The sequence below is a fragment of the Idiotropiscis lumnitzeri genome, chromosome 8, assembly GCF_059441095.1.
Source record: "Idiotropiscis lumnitzeri isolate Australia: NSW breed Sydney's pygmy pipehorse chromosome 8, RoL_Ilum_1.0, whole genome shotgun sequence".
In the NCBI taxonomy this organism is placed as follows: domain Eukaryota; kingdom Metazoa; phylum Chordata; class Actinopteri; order Syngnathiformes; family Syngnathidae; genus Idiotropiscis; species Idiotropiscis lumnitzeri.
In genome coordinates, this window is record NC_142398.1 from 8,604,379 (window position 1) to 8,626,940 (window position 22,562).

A 22,562-nucleotide genomic window follows, 5' to 3' on the forward strand; every position below is an offset into this window, starting at 1 on the left:
TTTATTGTTTGACCTAATTTCTTTGGTTTGTAAAGTTATTCTGGTTGGTTAAGTTTGCAGGGAAAGCAGGGGAGAATTTCTCTCTCATACGATAACATTAGGCACACCTGCACTAGTTGGAGATCCAGTAATTAAAAATTGTCGAACACATTCTCTAATCTCGTTGCACACTTGAGTACAATGACAATAAAGGGATTTATAATTCTAATGGTTATAAGACGTCAAAATTTAGTCTGTAATTATACTCCCTTTTTCATTGAAAAGTTTGATGGAACGCCACTTTTAGTGCGTTCCAACTGCGTTTTCTTTTTTCAGGTTCTGTGTGAGGATTACGCAGACACGGAACACCGACAGAGAGTAACCACACGGGTTCTTGCAAATGTGTGTTTCTCTGCAGGGTGCAGGATCTAAAGGAGCTGGGGGAACTTTCTCCACACTGGGACAACTTACGAAAAGAGGTGATAACGCGATACAGCGGCATCATCAGTTCCTACCAGGAGACGCTGGCTGAAATGGAAAAGATTACCGGTGAGAATGATTTGTATGTTGTTGTTTTCATTTGCATGGGCACAAAGGCCGCATAGCGCAAATCATTTCAAAGGCAAACGAAATGCGTGGCCTGTCCTTGGCTCCGAAGCGTCCGCTTCCTCCGACGTCTTTGTGCGAGATTTTCTCCGCTACATGTAAATTAACTTTCGTTGCTCTTATCGTCATTTGTCCTTGGAATTCAGTGCGCTCGCATTGAAATGCAGCTGGGCTCCTCCAGTGCGGCTTCGCAGCTTACAGACAAGAGTACTACACTCGCCAAGGACCCCTGCGGAGCTTAGCAATTAACTAGTGAGGAAATTTCCCTTTCCGTGTCTGGAACTCATCGCTTCTTGGTATCAAAGGTGACACTTCCGATGCTCAGGCTTTGATGATGCTCGCCGATGAAAACCTTGCATGTCCGCGTAATGACAACAAGAGTCTCTGTAATCTCCTCTGGTCACTGCCAGAAGTGTGTAGCCAAACAACAAATGAAAACATGTTGGTTTAGTTGCTTTGCCGATATTGGTTTTGCTTGAATTAGTTTCTTGGGTTGTTGGTTCAATTTCCTAGGTTGATTTGGTCCCTTTCGTTGGTTTACGTTCAGTTTTAGTTTACTTTGGTTGTTTAATCGTAGTTCTGTGGTTTTATTTAGTTTGTTTTAGTCTGGGTTAATTTCTTTAGTACGTTTAATTTTGGTTCGCCAGGTTCATGTTGTAGTGCAGGAGGAGGAGTTCACTTCTAGTTTTTCGCCACCAGATGTCACTGAAGCTTTGAAGCTTCAAAACCCTTTTGAACCGATTGCTTCAAATGGTTCAGTGGTTCATAAAAGCTTCAGAAATCCGATTCTTTGCCTTGTTTAGTTTTGGCTGTCTTGGTTTGGGTTTTATAGATTGAGTCTTATGTTGCAGCTTTCACGGCACACGAGGACACACCCACGCATTAACTCTTCTGATAAAACTGATGACACTGAATAATAATGCAATTACATAACAACACGTAGCTTTTAGAATAGGCAACTCTTCCTGGAAAGGAGCGGTTGGCACTGATTTCTAATCCATTATCTCATGAAGGTTTGGGGCTGCGTGGCTTCCTGATCCCACAGGAGACCCACCGCTGCTCTTTCTACTCGACCGCAGTTTTTGTATTTCCTATTTGTTATATTAAATATTCTAAGACAAACGGAATATATCAGGGTTTCATTTGGAAACAATATCACCTGTAAAGATGACAAGAACCGGGGTGCAGGAATTCCACAATGGACAATTTTTTCCCCTGACGATTCCAAAGGGCCTTTCCACCGGCGTGCTCGTTTAGTACCTTGGGTTGGTTTAGTTCCTTTATCGCAAGTTCCTACGATTGGTTTATTTTTTTTTTTTATACTCTCGTATAAGTGGTTTGGGATGTTGGATGGATGGTTTTGTATCTTTGATCAGTTTAATTGGATTATATTCTCTTTACATATCGCTCAATCTAGTTTTCAGGCTTGGCTTGGCTTCTTTGCGCGAATTATTTTGGATTGTTTTTATCTCTCTGGTGAACTTTGTTTTGGTTGACTTCATTTCTTGGGCTGGTTAGTTGGTTATGATTCCGTTGTTTTGCTTCATACATGCTGTTTTTTTTGTGTGTGTGTTTTACAATACTATGCTGCACACCATTTGCAGCCACTGCCACTCGCAAGCTCTGGATGAAAAAAAAAAAAAAAAGGTGCTTGCTTCAGTGAGGGAATCTGTTGAAAAAACTGCCAAACATGTCATGAGCGTAAATTAATGCGACAACCTCCGACATAAAAAGTCACCGATTCTATCAATTAGCAATTGTTGTGCTTCTGCTGTCAACTTTAAATAGAAAAGAATGAGCACAAAAGAAGACATGTTGTATTTACTGTTTACCAAGTAGTACTAGTGTAATTTCACCTCAACTTTGAAACCCGTTTTAGCGCCACAGTGGCCTCACAACAGTTGATCCCCGCCGTAGCCGCAGCAGCTGTATCGGCGGGAGGACAGTTGATGGGTTCCCTGATGCATTATGGCATTTGTGTGTGATATGCGTCTGCACCGTGCAATTTTTTTATCGGCCTGTCGCAGTGTTTCCATAACAATGCAGATTTTTGAGGGTCAGCTGAAAACCTTTTAAAGCCTGGAGCGTCTTACACAGTCAATGTTTTGTCTTTGTGAAAAGCGAGAGGAAATATTCTGCCTTTGACTTTCTGAAAGTGCTCCTGCAACAACAGGCGTGGTTTACAAAATAATTTGCGTGCTCTGGATTAATGCCATGAAATAGACTGCGCACGATACTCTAGGGAGGGACGTAGCTGGGTAGACGGAAGTCTGGGCTTCCCTGCTGAAGCTGATGCCTCCGCAATGCGAACCCAGGTAAGGTAGATAATTAATGGATGGATGGACAATACTCAACTGCAGTGATTAAAAAAAAAAGGCCATTTTTCTATTCAACACAAAGATTTGGAAAATGTGGTGGTTTATATCTAATTAATACAGCAAACATCCGTCAAGTCCATCCAAATTTTAATGACAGATGATAAATACTATTTAGTGACACACATGCCGATGCAGCGGCAGCCAAGCTAAAGCTCTCCTTACTTTTTGAGTCTTCAATCCATCTCTGAATTCCAGGGATGTTGGCCCTGTGTCGCACTGATAATTTAGGAAAAACTACAAGGCAAAAATGGAACCGAGTTCGAATAGAGTAAGCCCACTCTAGTTGTCAGTGGCTCAATTAAAAGTCATAACAAAAGAAATAGCAACATTTTCTCTCATGTAAACAGCCCTCCAAAGCATAACAAGCAAAAACAATGATCAAATGAACTCATGTTTTAGTGGGCATGAATACCAATGACTTTTATTCCACTCTCATTCCCCTTAATGACTTATTAGATTGTACTGCAGTTTTTTTTTTTTCTTTCATCCCTCCACGGATGAGCAATGAAGACTGCTAATATGTGCCCGGGGCTCTGACGAAGGCACCCACAAGCAAAAGGCGTTGCGGCGGCGTTCTTCTTCTATACTTGCTGACAGAGGTCGCATGTGTGGCCCACATTTGCCAGAGGTAGGCGGCGAAGCCTCTGCGTTGTGATCTCGTCTGCCGTGAAGCAAATGCGTCGATTGCCATGTTGCTAGACAACCCGCGTGGGCGAGTTGCTGCTCATTAATTATTGATAGATAATGTGATTACATGCAAAGTGGAGTCAACATTAGAACGGCACTAGAGGCAATAAGATGATTAGTGCAATGATTTAAAAAAAAAAAAATACTGTTGAAATAACACCATATTTTTATTTTGAATGAATAATTATGACAAAAATAGTACATTGGATATAAAAAGTGTACAAAGCTCAGTTCAAATGTCAGGTTTTGATTAGTGAAAATAGGAGGCAAAGAAAAAAAAGGTATTTAGTAAGTTTTCCCACCATTAATAATAAATTCTCACAACACATGTGGGAAAATGAGTTTGTGGAATTTGGGCCCGAGTCAAGAAAGAGAGGAATATGGACTTTTCCAAATGGTAGTCAAGATTAAAACACAACTGTTGGCCTTCTGCTAGAAAGCAAAAAAAAAAAAAAAAGTCAGAAAAAGCCCTCCTGGAACAGAAGTTTATTTGAGTTCATCAGAAGCACTTTCAACGGTGGCAGATGATTGGTTGATTCTCAACATAGCCACACCCCCAGTCATAAGAGGAAAATATATACATAATATGCAAGTTGTATTTCATATATTTTTATTGTTTTGTTTTTTTATTGTTTTTTAATTTAGTAATCATGATTCAAAAATCTGGATTTTTCTAAGCGACAATACCTTGTACCACTTTAATTTATTTTTTAAGGGACCGTTTTTTTTTTCTTTTGCTTTAATAATGGTGTTGAAGTAAAGTGCAGCTATGTAGACGTGTTATATGAGGTAAAGTTTTTTTTTTTTTTATTATTCCGTATTCTACAATGTCACATGTTCACACATGCAGCACAGCAAAAAAATCCTCCAGTCGCCTGTCAACCATCACTTACAAGCCATTCTCACGCCCCACTCCTCAAGCTCAGAGGGAGGTCCAATCAGAACAAAAAAAAAAAAGTGCAAAGAAATGGCCTAAAAGAAGTAAGTGTAGGCCAGATGTCAGCCTGCGTTGGCGTGGGCCCTGCTGTCCGCACACCTGGGCTAGCAGATGGACGTTGATGTGGCTAATTCATCTGAGCTTCGTGAGTCAGCAGCTTCATCAGCAACTACGCTCTACGCTCGGCACCGCCACGAATATCGGACTTTTATTAACGCGCATCATGCAAATGTGCTGACTCATATCGGGAAAAGCCAACATTTACGACTCAACAGGACTCAGCAATACGCTTGTCACTTTTCCTATGTTCATCAATCATAATTGTTTTAATATACAACTTGACTGCCTAGCTGTGATGAACCATGATACCATTTCAGAAGCTTAATATTGCTGCCATTTGTTTATTTTTTTTCATGTTTGTTTTTTTTCTAATTATCTATTTTACATCTTATTTATAAATTGTTTTCACTTTTGTTTTTTGTTTTTGCTTTAGCTCTCATTAGTTTCTGACTCGTGTTTTACTTGTCCCACTCCCATGAGCAAATCCCTGGTGTATTTCTTGAAACAAAGCCGCTATTATACTAATAACGATATCTGATCGTTTTGATACGTTTAATGGTGATAGAAAATGTTCATACCGTATCATTACTGCATGCCAATTTCCTGCTGGGGTGTGGAGTGAACCTCTGAGTTATCTGGCAGCGTGACTTTATGTGTGTGTGTGTGTGCGTGTGTGTGTTCTTTCAGGTCCATCCTTCAAGCAGAGTTGCTGCAAAGCCCAGAAATCCCTGGAGTTCCTTCCAATCAACCTGCACACTCAGAGGATGAGGGTGACGTGCCCCAGAAAGACAGGTCCCCTCATGTTTATTTATGAGTTGCTTTATTGACTTTAACAAGCATCGCCTCACATCGCTCCACCGCTTTTAATTGCGAGTGTAACCTCGGAACGAAACCAGCAGGCAGTGTTGGAAGGCGCCTTTTATATGACACATACACAACTCTACCTTGTGGAGTCATTAGAGTTTTAGTCCAAAAACTTTGTCGCTGTGTTTTGCTCGAATGTAAAAAAAGACTTTGTAGGTTACTGTTGGCCATTTGTTTCGAGAAAATGTACTTGTATTGGGATTAAATCTGTTCACAAATTGTGCGTTGAAGGAGGCCCTGGAAATGGACAAACTGACCTGAAAACTGCAAATATGTTTTTAAATTGAAATACAGTTTGCTCAACATATACAGTATCCATAAAATCGTGTTTTTTCTTCCATGTGCGTACTTTGTGTCACAACAACCAAAAGAAGGCATTCCCGCCTTCTGTCGACTAGGAAAGCTAATGCTAACAACCCGAGCTGGGAACTTGATCCTCTTTTGATGGTCAGTTCCCCACCCTGATGCCACGACCTTGGTACCCTTCTAGCCTCAACCCTCCAGCATTATTCCTAAAAACTGTTGGCCCCCAACCCCGTTACGGCCAAACCTCCCACCCCCAAAACTAAAACTCGTCCATGCATGACACCACCACGGGAGAGATGCTAACGGCAGAGGTTTATTTCGAGATCATTAGCAGGCCAATTTACTTTTCAAATTCGAAGTGGGTTAACATCTCCTCCTTCATTCCCTTTTTTCTTTCTTCTAATCCACGAACGTGCCCAATGCAAGTACGCACAGTTGGTAGTGGCACTTTTGACATGTTCTGGGGCAATTTTTTTAGATGAACTTTTAGCCCCCTCACGAACACATCACACGCACGAGGGCCGATTAGTGGGCTGGACTAAAATCCACCTCCGGCTTTGCTTGTCAAGCCCTTTTTTTTTTTATTTGTCATTCCCCAGCTTCCGTACCAAAAATGGACGTCCAAAGGGCCGGACCGTTCCCCGGGTCAGACTACGAAGCTCTGCTAACAACAAAACAGTGCGCTTTATTTAACCGCATGTTTCCACATTTGTGTCGAAGCATGGATGAGTCAAATGTGGTACAAATCAGACGAGGGATTGACCTTGAAAAGGCTTCTTCAAACCAAATTAGCAGTCTTATCACATCTCAGGACTTGTAATGTTACGCATTTTAATGGCGGTTTAAATTTGGAATTTTTAAATGATACAGTCTGTAAAAAAATGGCTTCAAGAGGACGGTAGTGTCTTCACATATCAGATTTTTCTAGGGGAGATGTCGACATCGTAGGACACAAACGAGCACAGACGTGTCTTTGTGTCCTGAGTGCACTTGGCTATACTTTCTTTTCTGCAGCAGAACCAATTAACAGTGAGTCGAACTATCTGAAAAGCCCACAGGGGGCGAGGAGGGCGTGAAAAGAAGTGTAACGGGAAGCAAGTGCCACACGGCCCTGACACACAGAGATGATTAATGGAAGTAGGTTGGCGCAAAGTCACAGAGCACCCCACAAAAACCATACATGTCAAACGACTATTGTGGTGTTCTGGGCGGGGGGGATAAAGGTCAGGGTCTTCCTGTCACAGTGGACAAGAACCATATCAGTTGTGGTAGTATTTCCTATAACAACGTCATAAACACTGGGGGGAAAAAAACGGATTTATAATAAAACACCAAGTTGGTGTCTTCCTTGTTTCTTGGGGGAAATTGAACAGCAGACATGAAGAAGCATCCTCACACAAAACATTGAGCCGCCTCATGATTGTAAACATACACGTGTTACTTGGCGAACAGTGAAGAGGTGGACCGAAAATCTGTGAGGAATTGACAAGCCCCAAAAGGTATTTTTATTTGCCTTAAAATACCAGGAAAGCATTTAAAGCAACAAGGATCATAAAAACAGTGACCTGCCCTGGAGTTCAAATGCTTGGATTGATTTATTTACAGTAGTCAGAAACAAGACAGAACATCTAGCATGTACACAGTCATGAATCCATGTTACATAAACAACTACAGAGGCAGTCAAATTATTTATCAACTACAACAAATTAAAATGAATGACAGGACATTGGGCCACCGCTTATTAAACATACACACCACAAGATTATGTTGCCAAAGTTATACTTGAGTTGCTTCAGCCTGAACAAAAAAAGCTGCAAATAGGCAAGATTTTCAGCAAATACCGAAGGGCAGGTTCCCTAAAAAAAAACAAAAAAAACTCAGTGGATTAGCAAAAGTTCCCAAAGCATATTAATGTGCACTTTTTCACAAATAATTCACTATATGCGTGCACGAAGCAGAGCGCACTCAACTCTGCGTCATTCTCTTTTGCAGACGCGTCGTACGACATTGTCACGGCGGGCGCCCCCGCTGCACACTTCCAGGGCTTCAAGGGCGGCGGTCTGCAGCGTCTCCTCAGCAGATATGAAGCTGACAAGAAAAGGTAAGACCGCCCTGGATTGTTGATTTTTGTTTAGGGGGGGGGGCTAAACCCATTTTACGTGGGAAACATATATTGGATGTTTATCAGCTCTTTGGTCAACACCTTTTTATTAGTTTTTTTGGAGATGCGGATGAATTTTCTAAAATATTTGATAATTGATTCCGAATGTGACTTTTTTTCAGGTTTTCGTAATAATAATAATTAAAATGTAATGTAATATACTTTGTTATATTTATGCATTCAGGTACGGCATAGCATGTTATTGAAAAGAAGCAAAGACATTCATGAAATCAGCAGTACAGGGACACACAAAGCCATCTCTGGTTTGCTGTTGATCAATGTTATTTGAGGTTTAATTTATTTTTTTTTTTTTTGCCTGCTGCATTTCAAAATCGCGCATTTTTTTATTCACAGACCAGCTTGGTCCCCATCCCGGTGAATAGTGTGCTTTAAATATATGTGAACCTTTTGAAATTCACCTTTCTGAAGTATTCCACAAACCAGGTGAAGTGCACATAAAGCAAGTTGGTGCGTTTTCAGGGAGCAGCTGGCTAAAGATTCCATAGAAATAAATACAAATTGTGGATTTGAAATTTGTGGGAGATTAATGTCGTTCATTTCATTTGGAAAATAAAATTAATCTTCCAATTAAAAGAAACAGAAAAAAACATAACACGTGGCAATCTAGCTTGATTTAAGAACTCTCGCCTGAAATTGAACAGGAAGTCGACCATATTGCGTTGAAGCATCTATTTCAGTTGCGTTCCAGGGCGTGTACTTTCATTGCTTTTTTAACGAGGGCAGAGAACCTTTCTTGATTTTCTTGAAAAAATGCCTCAGACACCAGTTTCACAAAATTAAGTGGGCATGTCTATCAGAAAAAGACGCACTGAAAAGTCTCAAAGACCTGTGGTCCAAATTGAAAACGACGCCGGCCGTTTGAACCCGTAAAACAGTACCCAGGGCCCAAGAAGGTTTTCCAGCCTGTTGTACTCAATGTTTCATTTTTCAAGCATCCCCAAGACCAAAAAGCAATCCATGGTGTGCCCTGCTGTGGCCACCAATGTGATTTCCTCAAACCTGAAAAATGAGCACTCCTGGCCTGTTTGGATGCAGAACTGAGCCATGTGTCACCGTCGTTCCCTGTGTGGTCACTTGAGTGACGCCAGAAAAAAATGAAGGGTGATTTTTTTTTTTTTTCCCCCATACTGACCTTGCTCCCCGTAGATTGCAAAGCCATTACAGTCCATGCCAAATCCAATTAGCGGTGGGGTTTGCTGCGGCACCACACCAGAAGTGAACTGCAAGAAAATGAATGAAGAAAAGGACTTTTTTTCATTTTTTTTATTTTTAACCTTACAAAAATAAAGACTTCTTCACGCCAAAGCACACACGTGATGGTCAGTCCTATCTGCTAGCAGAGCGTTATGGTGATAAACTGAACATATAAAGAATCCGTTGAAGTGAAAAGGGGAGATTAGACTTGAGACACAATCCTCGAGGGAGACAAAAGCTTTTTGTTTCATATTTGATTTAGCTAATGATTCGCTGTAGCTTAAAAAACTTCCCAATTTTCCGCCTGGCTAGCTGCCGAGAGCCTGGCGCTTCACCTTATCCACGTTTTGACTCGCCCCATTTGACAATCCTCTTTACAAGTACGACGTAATGTTGTTACTCTTCAGTCATGCGCTATTGGACGCTTGTCCGACTCCACTTTTTGTACACCTCACTAAAAATATTTAGAACCACCACTAACAGCTGACCCTATCTTTCGTTATTTGTAGGGGTGAAACAAAAAAAGCAATTTGACTCGGTTTTGATTTAAACTATGTGGTCGCATCGGTACACAAGCTATTGAATCTCAGCTGCTCTCAATTTACTCTCGCTTGAACCAGTCCAAAAACGATTACGAAGTTCTCAATGAGTATAAATCGGATTGATGTTTCTGATGATTTGTTTTCCGACATTAACAGCGGGCCTGATGGCCCGGGCCATCACGTGACTGTCGGCCACCGTTACAAACTTTCGATATAAATGAGATGAAATCAAGAAAATCCATCCATCTGAATCGCTTCTCCTCACGACGGTCACAGGCGTGCTGGAGACTGTCCCAGTAAATTGGATCGTATTATTTATTGTATTGTATTTTGGCCACATTTCACAAAAAATAAAGGATTAAAAAAAATGTGATTAATAGCAATCATCGCTACGCAGAAAGTCATCAGCCACGTACATGTGTGATGTCACCACATACTGACTTTCATCCCCAAATTTACAATCTTCAACGTGATATGAATCCATCACAGTTGGAGACGGACAGAGAGAAGGCGGCGAAGCACAGAGGTGTTAGCGGGAGACCAATAAAAGAGCAATTTGTCTTTGTTCCCGCACCTTAGAAAGGAGGCGGGGATGTTCGTCTGGTGGATTGTTGTGTGCGTGTGCGTGTGTGTAGCTTTCAACATCTATTAAAAACCTTACATCGGCCCAACTTGGCAATGAGCGGCACGCCTGATATAGTTTGTCTTGCAGGATGGGCCCCGAAAGCGTTTAATCAATATTTGCGTTTAGTATTCTTTGGGAGGGCGCGGATGCAAACGCACAAGACATTTATCTTCCTTTAATACATGCAGTCCCGCTTTAATTGCTCTTATAAAAGTCTTCCTTTAATGGAACCCTATACACTGCGCATTTACTGAGGCGATCCAATCTTACATTAACAGCCTCTTTTTGACTCTCTCAGATTTATAATGCTATTTATTCTTTCAGCAAAGACCAGAATCTTGCTGTGTTTTGACAGCAATATGAATTAGGAAGTAGTCTGTAAACAAACAACTAATCGTATCGTTGGGTTCCAGATGTAATGTCAAGCAGTATTGAACAAAGTAGTCGCCGTTGTTCTGCGACCGCACGTCACATAATCGTCTCCTGGGTGTTTTAGTGTCCGACTTAATGTGACGTGGCAGAATGTTGTCCAACAGAACGACTTCCCGCGTGTGTCCATTTTATATATTGTGACTCGTCTAACTTGGCTCGAGACAAAGAGCTGTCAGGGTTCTTCCGGCCTCTTATACTGAAAGTTGAAATCTGGCCCGAGGGTGCTGCTCTTCAGACGGCCATGACATGGTGTCAAAAAGGGAATGATTAGCTCGGTAGCCATAGAACAGTGGGGACAGAGTGTGATTCAAGGGATGAGAGGCTCTTGTGTGTGAAGGTTATCCTCCCAGTAGAACTGGGTTATATCCTGGAGTGAGGATATTTCTTTTCAGTCCATAAACTCAAGTGGGCTGAACCTTAGGCAGTTGAGTGCAGAGATAGGTGAGGCGCTTCTGTGTCATTGTAACTCGACTGGTTGAAAAACCTAAAGATAAAGAACAAGGTTCAAATTCAAATGGAGTCAATTCAGAGTCCTCAAATGTGTTTTCAGAAGTAGTTGTAAGGCCGTCGGTGGTATGGAAGGAACTTGGTGGCAAATGAACTCTTAAGATTCAAACAGGGGAGTGTTCAAAGCTTGGTCGAGGATTCTCGTCTTTAGAGTTTTGACAAATAGTGTCAGAACGCCTATAAAAATGTTCAGGGTTTCTGTGACTTACTATGTCAGAAGCAGGATGATTAGCCGTGAGTCCATCTGTTTAATGCCCTGCGGAAAGGACCCTTAGTTCATGTGAGTTATGAGAGGTCCTTTGGTGTCATGCTAAGTATCTCTGTTTTTCCACAGCCAATGGAGCCAATGGTGTCAGAACCGGGATAAACCCGAGTGAGATTACTTGCTGTCATTGTCAGCGCGCAGCTTATTTCAACCCAAAAGACCCAGTTTTCAACTGGCTTTTGAGGGAATTCTCAGAGGTGGTGTCAGCTGTAGGGCACATAATCGTGAGGTCATTCGTGGTGTGGCGGATGGTGGCAGAATTAGGATGGACCTTGTGCAAGTTAGTCCGGGGATGATATTTATCCTTTGGTGTCTTGGTACAATATAAGTGTAAAGGTTTTTTCAACTCAAAAGACCCGAGTAATGAAGAATTCCTATTAAAAAAAAATAATAATAATTAAATCACAAGTGGTACAATTGGCCATTTGGAAGGACTCTTAGGATAGGCTCAAGTTAGAATTCTGGTTGAGGGAAATGACACTTTTTGGGTGTCTGAAGTGGTATGATTAGTTGTGATGGGAAGACGGGGGAAAAAAACACGGAAAACAAACAAATTGTAGAAATGCTCCCTGGTTGTGACCTATTCTGAGGCAATATGATTCTTTCCAACATACAATTCTGTCCAATTACAGTACATACACTCCATTTAAGATACGATGTGACAATTAAGTCCAATATGATTAAGCTATGATGCGATAAAGTCCAATTCTAATGTGATTCACTCATATTATTTTATGATTCACACGATACATCTCGGTTGAATTACATTCTGGTTCACACTATGGACTTGACTTTAATTATGAGATGATTCATTCTGTGATGAAACAATACAATTAAGTTCAGTTCCATCTGATTTACAGAACACGATTCAGCCAAATAGGCCGTGATTCACTGCAACTGCAATATGATTTACTGACATTAAGATAATGTATGTTACAATTCTGTCCTGTTTGTTATGATTTACACAATAGAATTTATTCTAATCTTCTTTCAAACATTTGGATTTGCTTCATTTAAGAGACAAAACCAGTCCTTTTCTAAAATGATTCACTCCAATTTGATATGGTTGATAACTGCACTATTATTCAGTTTAATTTGCCTATATTTACGCTCGTAATGATACTTCATCCAGAATAAAATTATTTCAAATTACGATCCAACTCTATCCAAATAAATCACAATTCACAATGATTTTGTCAAATATGCTTTGATTTACTCCAATTACAAAAAAAAAATTATATTATACAAATTGCACCAATTAAGACGCCGTACTATTCAGTACAGTGACTGTGACAGATTTGCTCCGTTTCCATGTACGTCAATTCTGATCCAGTTCAGACGATAGGATTCACTCGAGGAATACGATTCAGTCTCATGCGCCATAATTCATCTTCAATCACGATACTATTCTTACGATACGATTCACTCCAAAAAGGATACGGTACCATTCGGTCTAGTGACTATTATTATTATTTTACTCCAATTATGACACAAATCTCACAATATAATTCAGTCCAGTTACGATCTAATTACATGAACTCATTCACTGCCATTGATGGATAAAGACGTCAAAAATCTTCTTTTTTTTTTTTCGACTGAAAGGGAATGAGTTAAATTACAATACGATCAACTCAAATTATGATCTCGGCTCACGCCGCTAAATTGCAATATGTTTCGATAAAACATGTTTTTCTTGTCTCGAAAAATAGCTACAACTCCAACTACACTTTAAAGATTTACGCATACTGTAGATCCCAAATGCTTCCACCACCTTATCCCCTTCCATCCTTTTTATTTTTATTTTTTTTGCATCCCTTGTAATTTAGAGCAAGGTGTCTTCACTGAAAACAATAGCAAGTAAAAAGAACAAACTCAACTTTGAAGTTGTGCATCTCAACAGGAAGCCGCTCTTGCCCCCTACCTAAACCAAAAGGAAAATAACAAGTTCTTCGGGGAACAAAAAGCCGAGTTGTGCTAATCCGGGAAGTTTGCCGGATTGTCTTCTTCACCTGCATGTAAACGTTAATTTGCTTTTGGACATCCAGGTGTGGAAAGCACGTCTTGTTTGATACCCTTGGTGTTCAATCAGACATCCCAAGATTTTTGAAAGTGCCAGACGTTAGGAGTGTACCTCGCACATTCGATTGCATTTGAGACTGACAGAACTGCTGACGAGGCAATTTAAGTCTCTCAATCCTGTCCTTGCCTTGCTATAAGATGATCAGTTAGGGCAAACTGATTTCATGCTGCTATGCCCTTTGAGATTTCTGGTGTGCTCACTTTGACCACAAGGGGCTAGTCTGTTATTTTAAAAATAAATAAATAAATGCCTACATAAAGAAGATGGTATCCTCTAAGATCATTAAACCGCATTGATATTAGTTGATTTTTTTTTTTACAGAAGATAAAGAATCTGCGCATTGTTGTATTCTCTATAAGTCTTAAAGCGGTCCAACATTTCGTCAGCCCGTCCTGACCCATCACCAGAACCCTTTAAGACCTCGTGTGAAATCATTTCAAAAAATGACAAATGGGAAAAAAACATTTTGTTGTATATTTTATTTTATTAGTGTGACTCAAAAGCTGGTTAGCCACGTTGACTTCACACAAGGTCCTTAAGGGGGAACATGAAATGCATGGGGGGGGGCAAATTAATATTAATGGCCGACAGACAGCACTTACTTTGCTCCATGTATTCGTGTGGCACTGCAGCCCTCAGTCAATACAATTGAATGACGCCTTTTGCGACAACCGCGAGCAAGAATAATCCTACACAGCATTTACAAAAAATGTACAACACAGCCGTATTGGATGCGGCTAAGTGAGGCAAATTGTGACGATCCCTCATTTGCTTGTTTCTTGGAGAGAAATAATCACGCAAGAACTCATTGGAATAAAACTAAATTATTGCTTTTGATTGCATTATGTCATTCTTACTGTAGACACATCTAATATGGCCAATGCTCTGATGTATCGCTTTGATGTCTGCTGCAAAATTGAAAAGAGAAATGATCTTCATTGTAAATGTCCAAAGAGTTTGTGGCTCCCGGTGGAATCTTTTGTGAAACGGTTCAAATACTGTTTAGTTGCTGACACTCATGTAATCTGTCCCGCCTCACTTGCCTTCCAGTGACGCCCAACAAACAATGTAGGAAATTAAATGTGGCTAATGTGCAAAAACTGCAATCAATACTAACCAAAATTGATTTAACATCTCTGGTTATGCTCACACCAACTTCTGAAAATATTAGAATGAACGCCCAAGTGATGATGGATTTTGGGGTGTTTTGCTCTTCATAGAGAGGCGCTCATCACAAAGCTGAAGACAAAGATGAAAACGGTCAAGAATCAAACAAAAAAGCAAAAATAGCTACTATGATCAAATTAAATAATAATAATGATAGTAAAAGTTAATGTTTTAGTAATACGTGCCTTAAAATGGGGGGGGGGACACAATCTTCTTAGTGGGGTGGCCCTTGGTGATGACTCTGAGCCAGTCTGTGTAATTTTGCATGGGAGTAAAACACAATGTAGTGAAATGCAATTTTCAAATTGCAAATTTGAAAAAAAAATTAAAAAAAACAACAACGAAAAGAAAAACATCTCTGGTTTTCTCTGATCAATAACTCCTTAGGCTTTAGTGACTCTCGGGCTTAGCCTACATTCAAGCTTTACAAATGACTGCCTCGCTCATGGCAGGAAGTCAGTGGGGGGAAAAAATTACTAAACTCATTCCAAGTCTGTGGAATGTTCACCCCGGGAGAGTGTTTGACTGGAGTAATTTGCCCCGGATCGTGGAAGTGACAAAAGGTGTTTTTGTCTGAGCCTAAACGGCTCCCTTCAAAGAGAGGAAAAGATTAAATATTCATAAAGTGACACATTGAAACACATTGGACCTGCGGCTTGAATTTGACAGCTCAGCCTGAAAACCTGGACAGTGTTTGGACAGTTGGGACATGAAGCAGCAACATGGCGTGGTCTTCACTACTTCTTTATTTTATTTACATACATATATTTTATTACTTTATTATTATTCATATATATATATATATATATATATATATATATATATATATATATACTTTAATTGCAAAATCGACACCATTTTGCAGAAAACATCATCGAGCTTTTTTGCAAATAAAAAACATAGAACAACAAAGAATACATAAATAAATCAAATTGGGCTTATTTTTGTAAATTCCAGCGATTTTCTTCAAAATATATATTTATATGCACAATATGGTGGTGCGTTGAAAAATAGTCTAACTTTGTCCTCATTTTCCATCTGTTTTCCTATTAAGATGAAGTGTACTAATGGACAGTAGCAAAAATCCACCATTGACCCAAAAGGGGTTTAATGACGAGTCGAGATTCAAAGCAAAAAAAAAAAAGAGGATCATCAAACATCAACGCTACACCTGTTCATAATCATGAACCCATGTGACATAAACGACTATATTAGATATCACACATTATTCAACACAATCGATCCACGTTCACACGATGCTTATCAATACTATTAGCCAAAATAACGTTGTACCAAAATAACACAGGGTGCATTCTACGTCCACCAACAAAACAGGACACCTCAGACCAACACGATAAAAAATGATAAATCAACAAAACTACAACCTCAGGACTCCCCCAGATGGCGCCTAAGTAACACTTTTATTGCTTTGTCTTGAGTACAAAAAATGTTACTCGTGGATGTTTTCAGCAAATAAGCGATTTTCACTGAAGGTGGAGAAGTTAATGAAATCTATTTGTTGTTTTTGTTGCTGCAGTTTCAGCACGGCTTACCAGTGCATCTACTATTCCCCCGAGCACACGGCCAAAGCTCAGGAGGTTTTGAGCAGCGTCAGCCTCCTGCAGCCGCTCATCGGCACTTTAGCGGACCAACTACTACATGCTGCTCACGAGCATTCTTCTCCCAGCCTGAGGGAGGCGCTCAAGAATCTCTCAGACAAGGTGAGGAAAGACGTAAAGCGCCATGCTGCGTTTGGCCATTCATGTGCGCATAATACGAATATTTTTGATCAAGTAAATGAGACTTAGGAAATGTGAACATGTTTATACTATTTTTCCAAGCAAAACTTTATTCCGGTAAACCTCTCACTTTTTTCTCAAATAAATATTAGTTTGTTCTTTATTCTCATATGATTTTTTTGTCAGATGATATTTTGGGTGAATTTATTTTTCTAAAAAAATACAATTGTGGTTTTTTATATGACAACTTATTTTTTGTTTTTTTCCAATACCCCCATTTTTGGAAGAAAATACATTTTGAATGTTCAATGTTTTATTTTTCCCCCCATGCATTTAAATGGTTGTCCACTGGAGTGCACATTCTTTTCTCAAAAACTCGGTATTCCTCTACTATTGCCACACTTTTCTTTTCTGAAATAAAAAATCTGACTTTGAATTAATTTTCTCAATTCTAATTCTACAACTCCGGGCAGCACGGTGGACAACTGGTTAGCACGAGGGCCTCACAGTTCAGCGGTCGTGGGTTTGATTCCGGCTGCGGCATTCCTGTGTGGAGTTTGCATGTTCTCCCCGTGCCTGCGTGGGTTTCCTCCGGGTACTCCGGTTTCCTCCCACATTCCCAAAACATGCATGGCAGATCGATTGAACACTCAAAATTGCCCGAGGTATGACTTGTTCGTCTTTGTGTGCCTTGCGATTGGCTGGCAACCAGTTCAGGGTTTCCCCCGCCTACTGCCCGAAGATAGCTGGGATAGGGTCCAGCAAACCCCCGCGACCTGAGTGAGGAGAGGCAGCTAATTGATGGATGGACTTAATTTATGAAGAAAATATTGAAATGTTCTTTTTTTATGAAAAAAAATTCTACATCACACACAATTTTTCCCAAAATATAAAACTTCTTAAACTTAATCTGATTTATAAATAATTGTAACATTACAAAAACAAATCTCAAAGGTTTGCCTTTTTCTCACGGTAATAAGAATTCTTTTCTTCAGTACATAAAAAAGTGTATTCCTGTTGCATAATAATTCCTCGTTCACGTCTTATCTCTTTACGTTGAATTTGTTTTGGTACTCTTACAACTTGTTCCTGGAAGAATGCAACATGATGGCGAGCTTGCGGTTGATCGGAGCGTCGCGCCTGCCGCTGACATCTTTTTTTATCAGCGTAATTAATGAATGACATCTGCTGCTGTCAGACTGCAATCTGTTGTGCCAGAGATTGTTTTTAGCCTGCGTGGAACGAAGCCTAATCAGCCCGCGTTAATTGCCGCGCTCGCTTCGCTCTCATCCCTGATTAGACACACATGCTTACCTGCCAGGGAAATGTCGGCCCTGGACAGTGGACGCCCGTCGGGGGGGTTGAGGTCTCTGATTGGAATCTCAACAATATGTGTGTGTGCTTGTGTGTGTACAAAGTGAGTAATAATAAATAAAAATGATTTCATTTGTTTCTGGAACACATGTAATTTGCTCAGGTAACATCACCTACCAATGACATTTTTAATTTTATCTTAATTTATTTGACAAAACAGATGCCTCAAAGGACCTGAGAGTGTGTGTGTATATAAACTTGTGAGTCTGTGTGTGTATGTGCGTGACTGCGTGAGTGTATGGAAGAGAAAGTGTGGCACAGTCATACACTTGCTCGTCGGAAGGCGTCATTCATCAAAGCTGCGACGAATTGCGCTGGCTGATTTTTTTTGTCTCGAAGTAACGTATCTGAAAAAAAGCTTCAAACCAAGAATCGTCATTTATAACATTTTAAACCTTTTACAATTTACAACTTTTTTTTTCTCTCACTTTATTTTTCAGAAAATTACTATGTTTTATTGTACGATTACATGTTTTTTTCCCCTTGTACACGAATAGCTTTAATTTTCTTTGATTCCATTTTTTTGCAAAGTCGTCTTCTTTCCATCCATGCACATTGTGTTGTTGTGGTAATAACACAATAACATTCTTATATTTGGACAGGCAAACAGAAATTTAAAAAATTTTTCATTCACGCTTTCTTTTGTGTTCATTTTGTTTGGACTTCCTGCTTGCTTTGTCATGACTCTCTTTAAGTTGCCATCATTTATGTTCAATAAGAGGTGTTGTGTGGGGATACGCTCGAGTGGATGTTATTAGAATGATTGGTGGCGTTCCCCGGCGAACAATATGTCGGCTTACCTGGAGGTAGAGATTTCAAGCCTTCTGCTATGTACAAATATGCTATTTTTATGTCAGTTTTTCTTCTGTTTTGTTCCTATTGCTCAGCTTAGGCAGTCCACAGAGGCCCATTTTACCTCCTCCATAATCACATACGTGCAGGTGGAGTGAGTAAAAGAATGTCTCCGGGGCGGCGTCTTGTGCCTTCGTGTGTAAAAGAGAAAGAAAAGCGCAGAGGAAACGCAAAGTTGCCATTTAAGCGCTTCTTCGCACACAAAGAGCCGCCTCGCTTTGAGATCCTTTTGAGGACGCATCCTGCGGCGCTGCCAAATGCCACTTTTTTTTTCTCCTTTTTTTCCGAACACTGCAGGAGAGCAGTTGCGTTATCACTCCAGTGCATCTGCAAAACAACAATGTGTGAATCACAGTAGGTGCTTGAAGAAATCAGCAAGTCCCAATTGTTGCTTTTCTGGAACTGTAAAAGTGTGCTCACTACTACTGTTGAGGTTAATACTCTCTAAAAGTGGTCCTCAATTTAACATCAAGTGACTCCTCAAAAAATAATTTGCTCGCCAAAGTTGGAATTTTATGCAGAAAAAAAATACATATTAGTTAAGAAAAGGCAATTTTTTGATACTATATATATATATATATATATATATATATATATATATATATATTTGTTGATTTTTTTATTATACTTATGTTGTGGTTTAAAGAGAAACATTTCCAATTTTTACTGGAGTAAAGTTGTACATAAATCTGTACATTTTTGAAAATTGTTCCGAAATATGAGAAAAAATAAACTTGTGATTTTTAAGAGAGTGAATTGTGACGACTGTAACTCGCTGATGAAGGGCTTCTCATTTGCTCGGGTGTAATTGCATCGCGGCAAACATGACTCAGGAGATCTTTTATCACTTTCACTCTGGCGGGAGAGGAAGGCTAGTGGCATTGGCGTCTTCTTTATGAACGTCGCTAGCAAAGGAGGAACACTCCTCAGAGACGTCGCCTGTCCAAGTAATTGAATAGTTTGTTTTTGTCTCCACTCACCGGCCAAAAGGGCTTCCTTTAAGCCTTTCTTTTTTTCTCCTTCACTTTGAAAAGCTACGTCACGATAGAAACAAATGGCAAATATACCAAATAGGCCATTCTTTGAAAAAAAAGGGAATTCAACCTCTTTGTATGCCACTCCCAGTTGAAGTTTAGCCTCAATCTAAACATAAAAGCACGGTAGGAGAAATACATACTGCGTGTAACCAACACATAGCTTAGACTTTAGTTCGCTGGTTTAACGCTGATGCTAACACGTAATGGGAAATGCATTTTGCTGGCGTCGAAAAAAAGGCATGCTTTTATCACCATAAACAAGCAACAAGCCAATTTCAATACTTTAGATTGGTCAATAATTTGTAAAAATGACACCTAACACGTGTGGGCTGACAAATAGTGTACATTTTTGAAAAAATAGGAGCCTGACCCCAGCAATATACTGCATGTATTACTGCAGAGAATGTTTTTTACTTGACTTGAAATGATATACATTTCTTTTCATTGGGGAATGTCATTATCGTTGTATTAATGTTGTCATGAGTAATTCAGAATAAAAAATAAATATATCGGTCGGGCCCAAATAGGAACACGGGAAAAAAAGTCCCAAAAATATTTTGGGAGGGAGTGGGGCAGATATTTTGTGGTGAGGGGAATGATGAATTATTGTTTTCCTAATGTTGGAATGTGTTGGTGTTGAAAAGAAATCTGAAAAAAATCACATTTCAAATAGCTCCGGTGTTATTGACCGATGAAATCAATTGAGCCCTTATAAAAAGGAACAGTGGAAAAAACAATTTTCTTTCTTTTTTTTTTTTAAATTTGCAAATATTTGGGGGAAGGAGAGTATTTGAATGTCATTATCGTTGTCTTAATTGGCCGTTGGAACGTGTTAATATGTTTGAAATAAAATAAATCAAGAAAAAATGGGCCAATTTTAAAACAGATTAAATCAGTCCGGCCCTTATACAGAGTGGTACCTCCCCAACTAAAATTTAGTACTGATGTGGTGTAAAGGATGAAACATCTTCAACAAACCAGAAGACTCCAATTGCGATTTGAATGACTAAGAATCTTACTTGATGGCATCCCTTTATCCCTCTCTGTCACTCCTGCTTCCTCCGTCGCTGTCATTTGGGTATGATGGTGGCTAACACCAGCTGTTTGTCTTTTCCCACCACCTCTTGTCTCTTACTGACTGCAGACGGAGCAATTTGTACACACGCTCAAGGACGAGTTGGTCAAGTGCGCCCTGTTGGCTCTGCATGCCGCCCAGCCCGGTTACGTCTCCAAGAACCAAAAGTGCGGCGAGCGAGATCTGAGTCCCGTCCGGAGCGCGTCGCCCTCGTCACCTGCCGTCAACGAGGCCACATTGTGCAACAATGTGGACGGGACGCAGGGCCTGAGGCGCGGCGAAGACTCTATCCCGCACCAAAAAGAGTACGATGAAGAGGAATGGGCAAGTATCATCATTTTTTTGGTTCATTTTGTACTCAGATTCAACAATTGCTATTTACGTCATAACAGCACCATGTCTTGGTCAGTGTTAAAATAGGTTAGAATTTCACATCCTGCTTTTTGTTTCGTTTTGATTTAGATTTTTTTAATTATATAAATAATAAATATAGATATAATATTAATATTATATTCACTTATTCTTAATTTGGGTTTGTTTCATCAGTTTTATTTTTTTAATATTTGTTGAGTGCAAAATAAAAACAAAATTTAAAAAAAAAGTCAGTATTGTGTAATAAAGTAAACGAGCATTCCCAAATGACTGCTCAATCTTCCTTCTTCTGAACGGCGAAACAGCAACACCGAAATTAATACATTTAAAATAAGCTCTGAAAGCTCATGTATGATATTGATTAAAAACAGAGACAAATAGTTTTAGTTGGTTTTATAAACATGAAATTTTGTGCAACAACACGCCGGTTCTTGATCATCTCAAGTCTTCACTGTATTTATACACATAATGCCTTGGATTTCTTTATATAATTATTTTTTAAGTGCCAGTGAAGAGTTGTCATGAGAATAACAACTCATGTGCGACTGCTTTTCATTGTCGCATTTTTTTTCCCCCAAGGACATTGTTTTTCTGTCAGAGCATCAGTTTCCTGGAAACCTTGGCCACATGATCCATTTTCTCTCGTCGTCGTCGTTTGGAGTGATTGGCTCTCTATGTATTAGTTGGGCGGTTAGTGTGGTGAGTGTGCTGTGTGTAATTGTTGGATTCTTTCAGGACAGAGTTTGGGCCAGCGTGGCCAAGCGTCTCAACTGTGTCATCGCCATGGTGGACCAGCTGGCCGACCAGGACGAACGCAGGATGCAGGAGCGGAGCGGGGAGCGGCAGCAACTCGCTGACGTCATCACCTCACACAACCCTGGTAAGGGAAAGTTTTATGTGGAAAATTATAATACAATTATTCGGGCCCCAGAATATCCGGCTAAAATGGCATTTTTACATCCCCGTTTTTTTTTGTTTTTTTCTTTTGTAACTACAGCCCCCAAAAAACATAGTAGAAGCAGACTGGCAAAAAATATAAAATCATGACTGTAAAAACTCAGTAAGGCAGCGATTTTGTGAGGTTGGCCATTTCAGCTTCATTTGGCCACCTTCAACGCTCACGCGCGTGCTCTAGTGGGCGAGTGTGTGTGAGAGCGTGCGTTTGCGAGTGCGCCTGTATTGGCTGGGGGGGACATCATTGACACAACACTGCCCCCTGTTGACAGAAAATCACATTTTATAAATAAACTGCAATGCTCTCTCTCTTAACCTGGCCAATGCAATAAATCACACAAACAATGG

General features: G+C 40.0%; 1 protein-coding gene across 10 annotated transcripts in view; it reads left to right on the forward strand.

Annotated features, from left to right (window-relative positions):
* inpp4b (inositol polyphosphate-4-phosphatase type II B) overlaps positions 1-22,562 on the forward strand; it is a 177,737-nt gene that overhangs the window by 143,122 nt on the left and 12,053 nt on the right. For all 10 annotated transcript variants that reach the window (XM_088303812.1, XM_088303809.1, XM_088303810.1 and 7 more), the window contains 6 exons: positions 398-528; positions 5,335-5,439; positions 7,810-7,918; positions 16,349-16,532; positions 20,958-21,212; positions 21,996-22,140. In XM_088303812.1, coding sequence (XP_088159938.1) covers positions 398-528; positions 5,335-5,439; positions 7,810-7,918; positions 16,349-16,532; positions 20,958-21,212; positions 21,996-22,140 — 929 coding nt within the window. The remainder of the gene's footprint in view (positions 1-397; positions 529-5,334; positions 5,440-7,809; positions 7,919-16,348; positions 16,533-20,957; positions 21,213-21,995; positions 22,141-22,562) is intronic.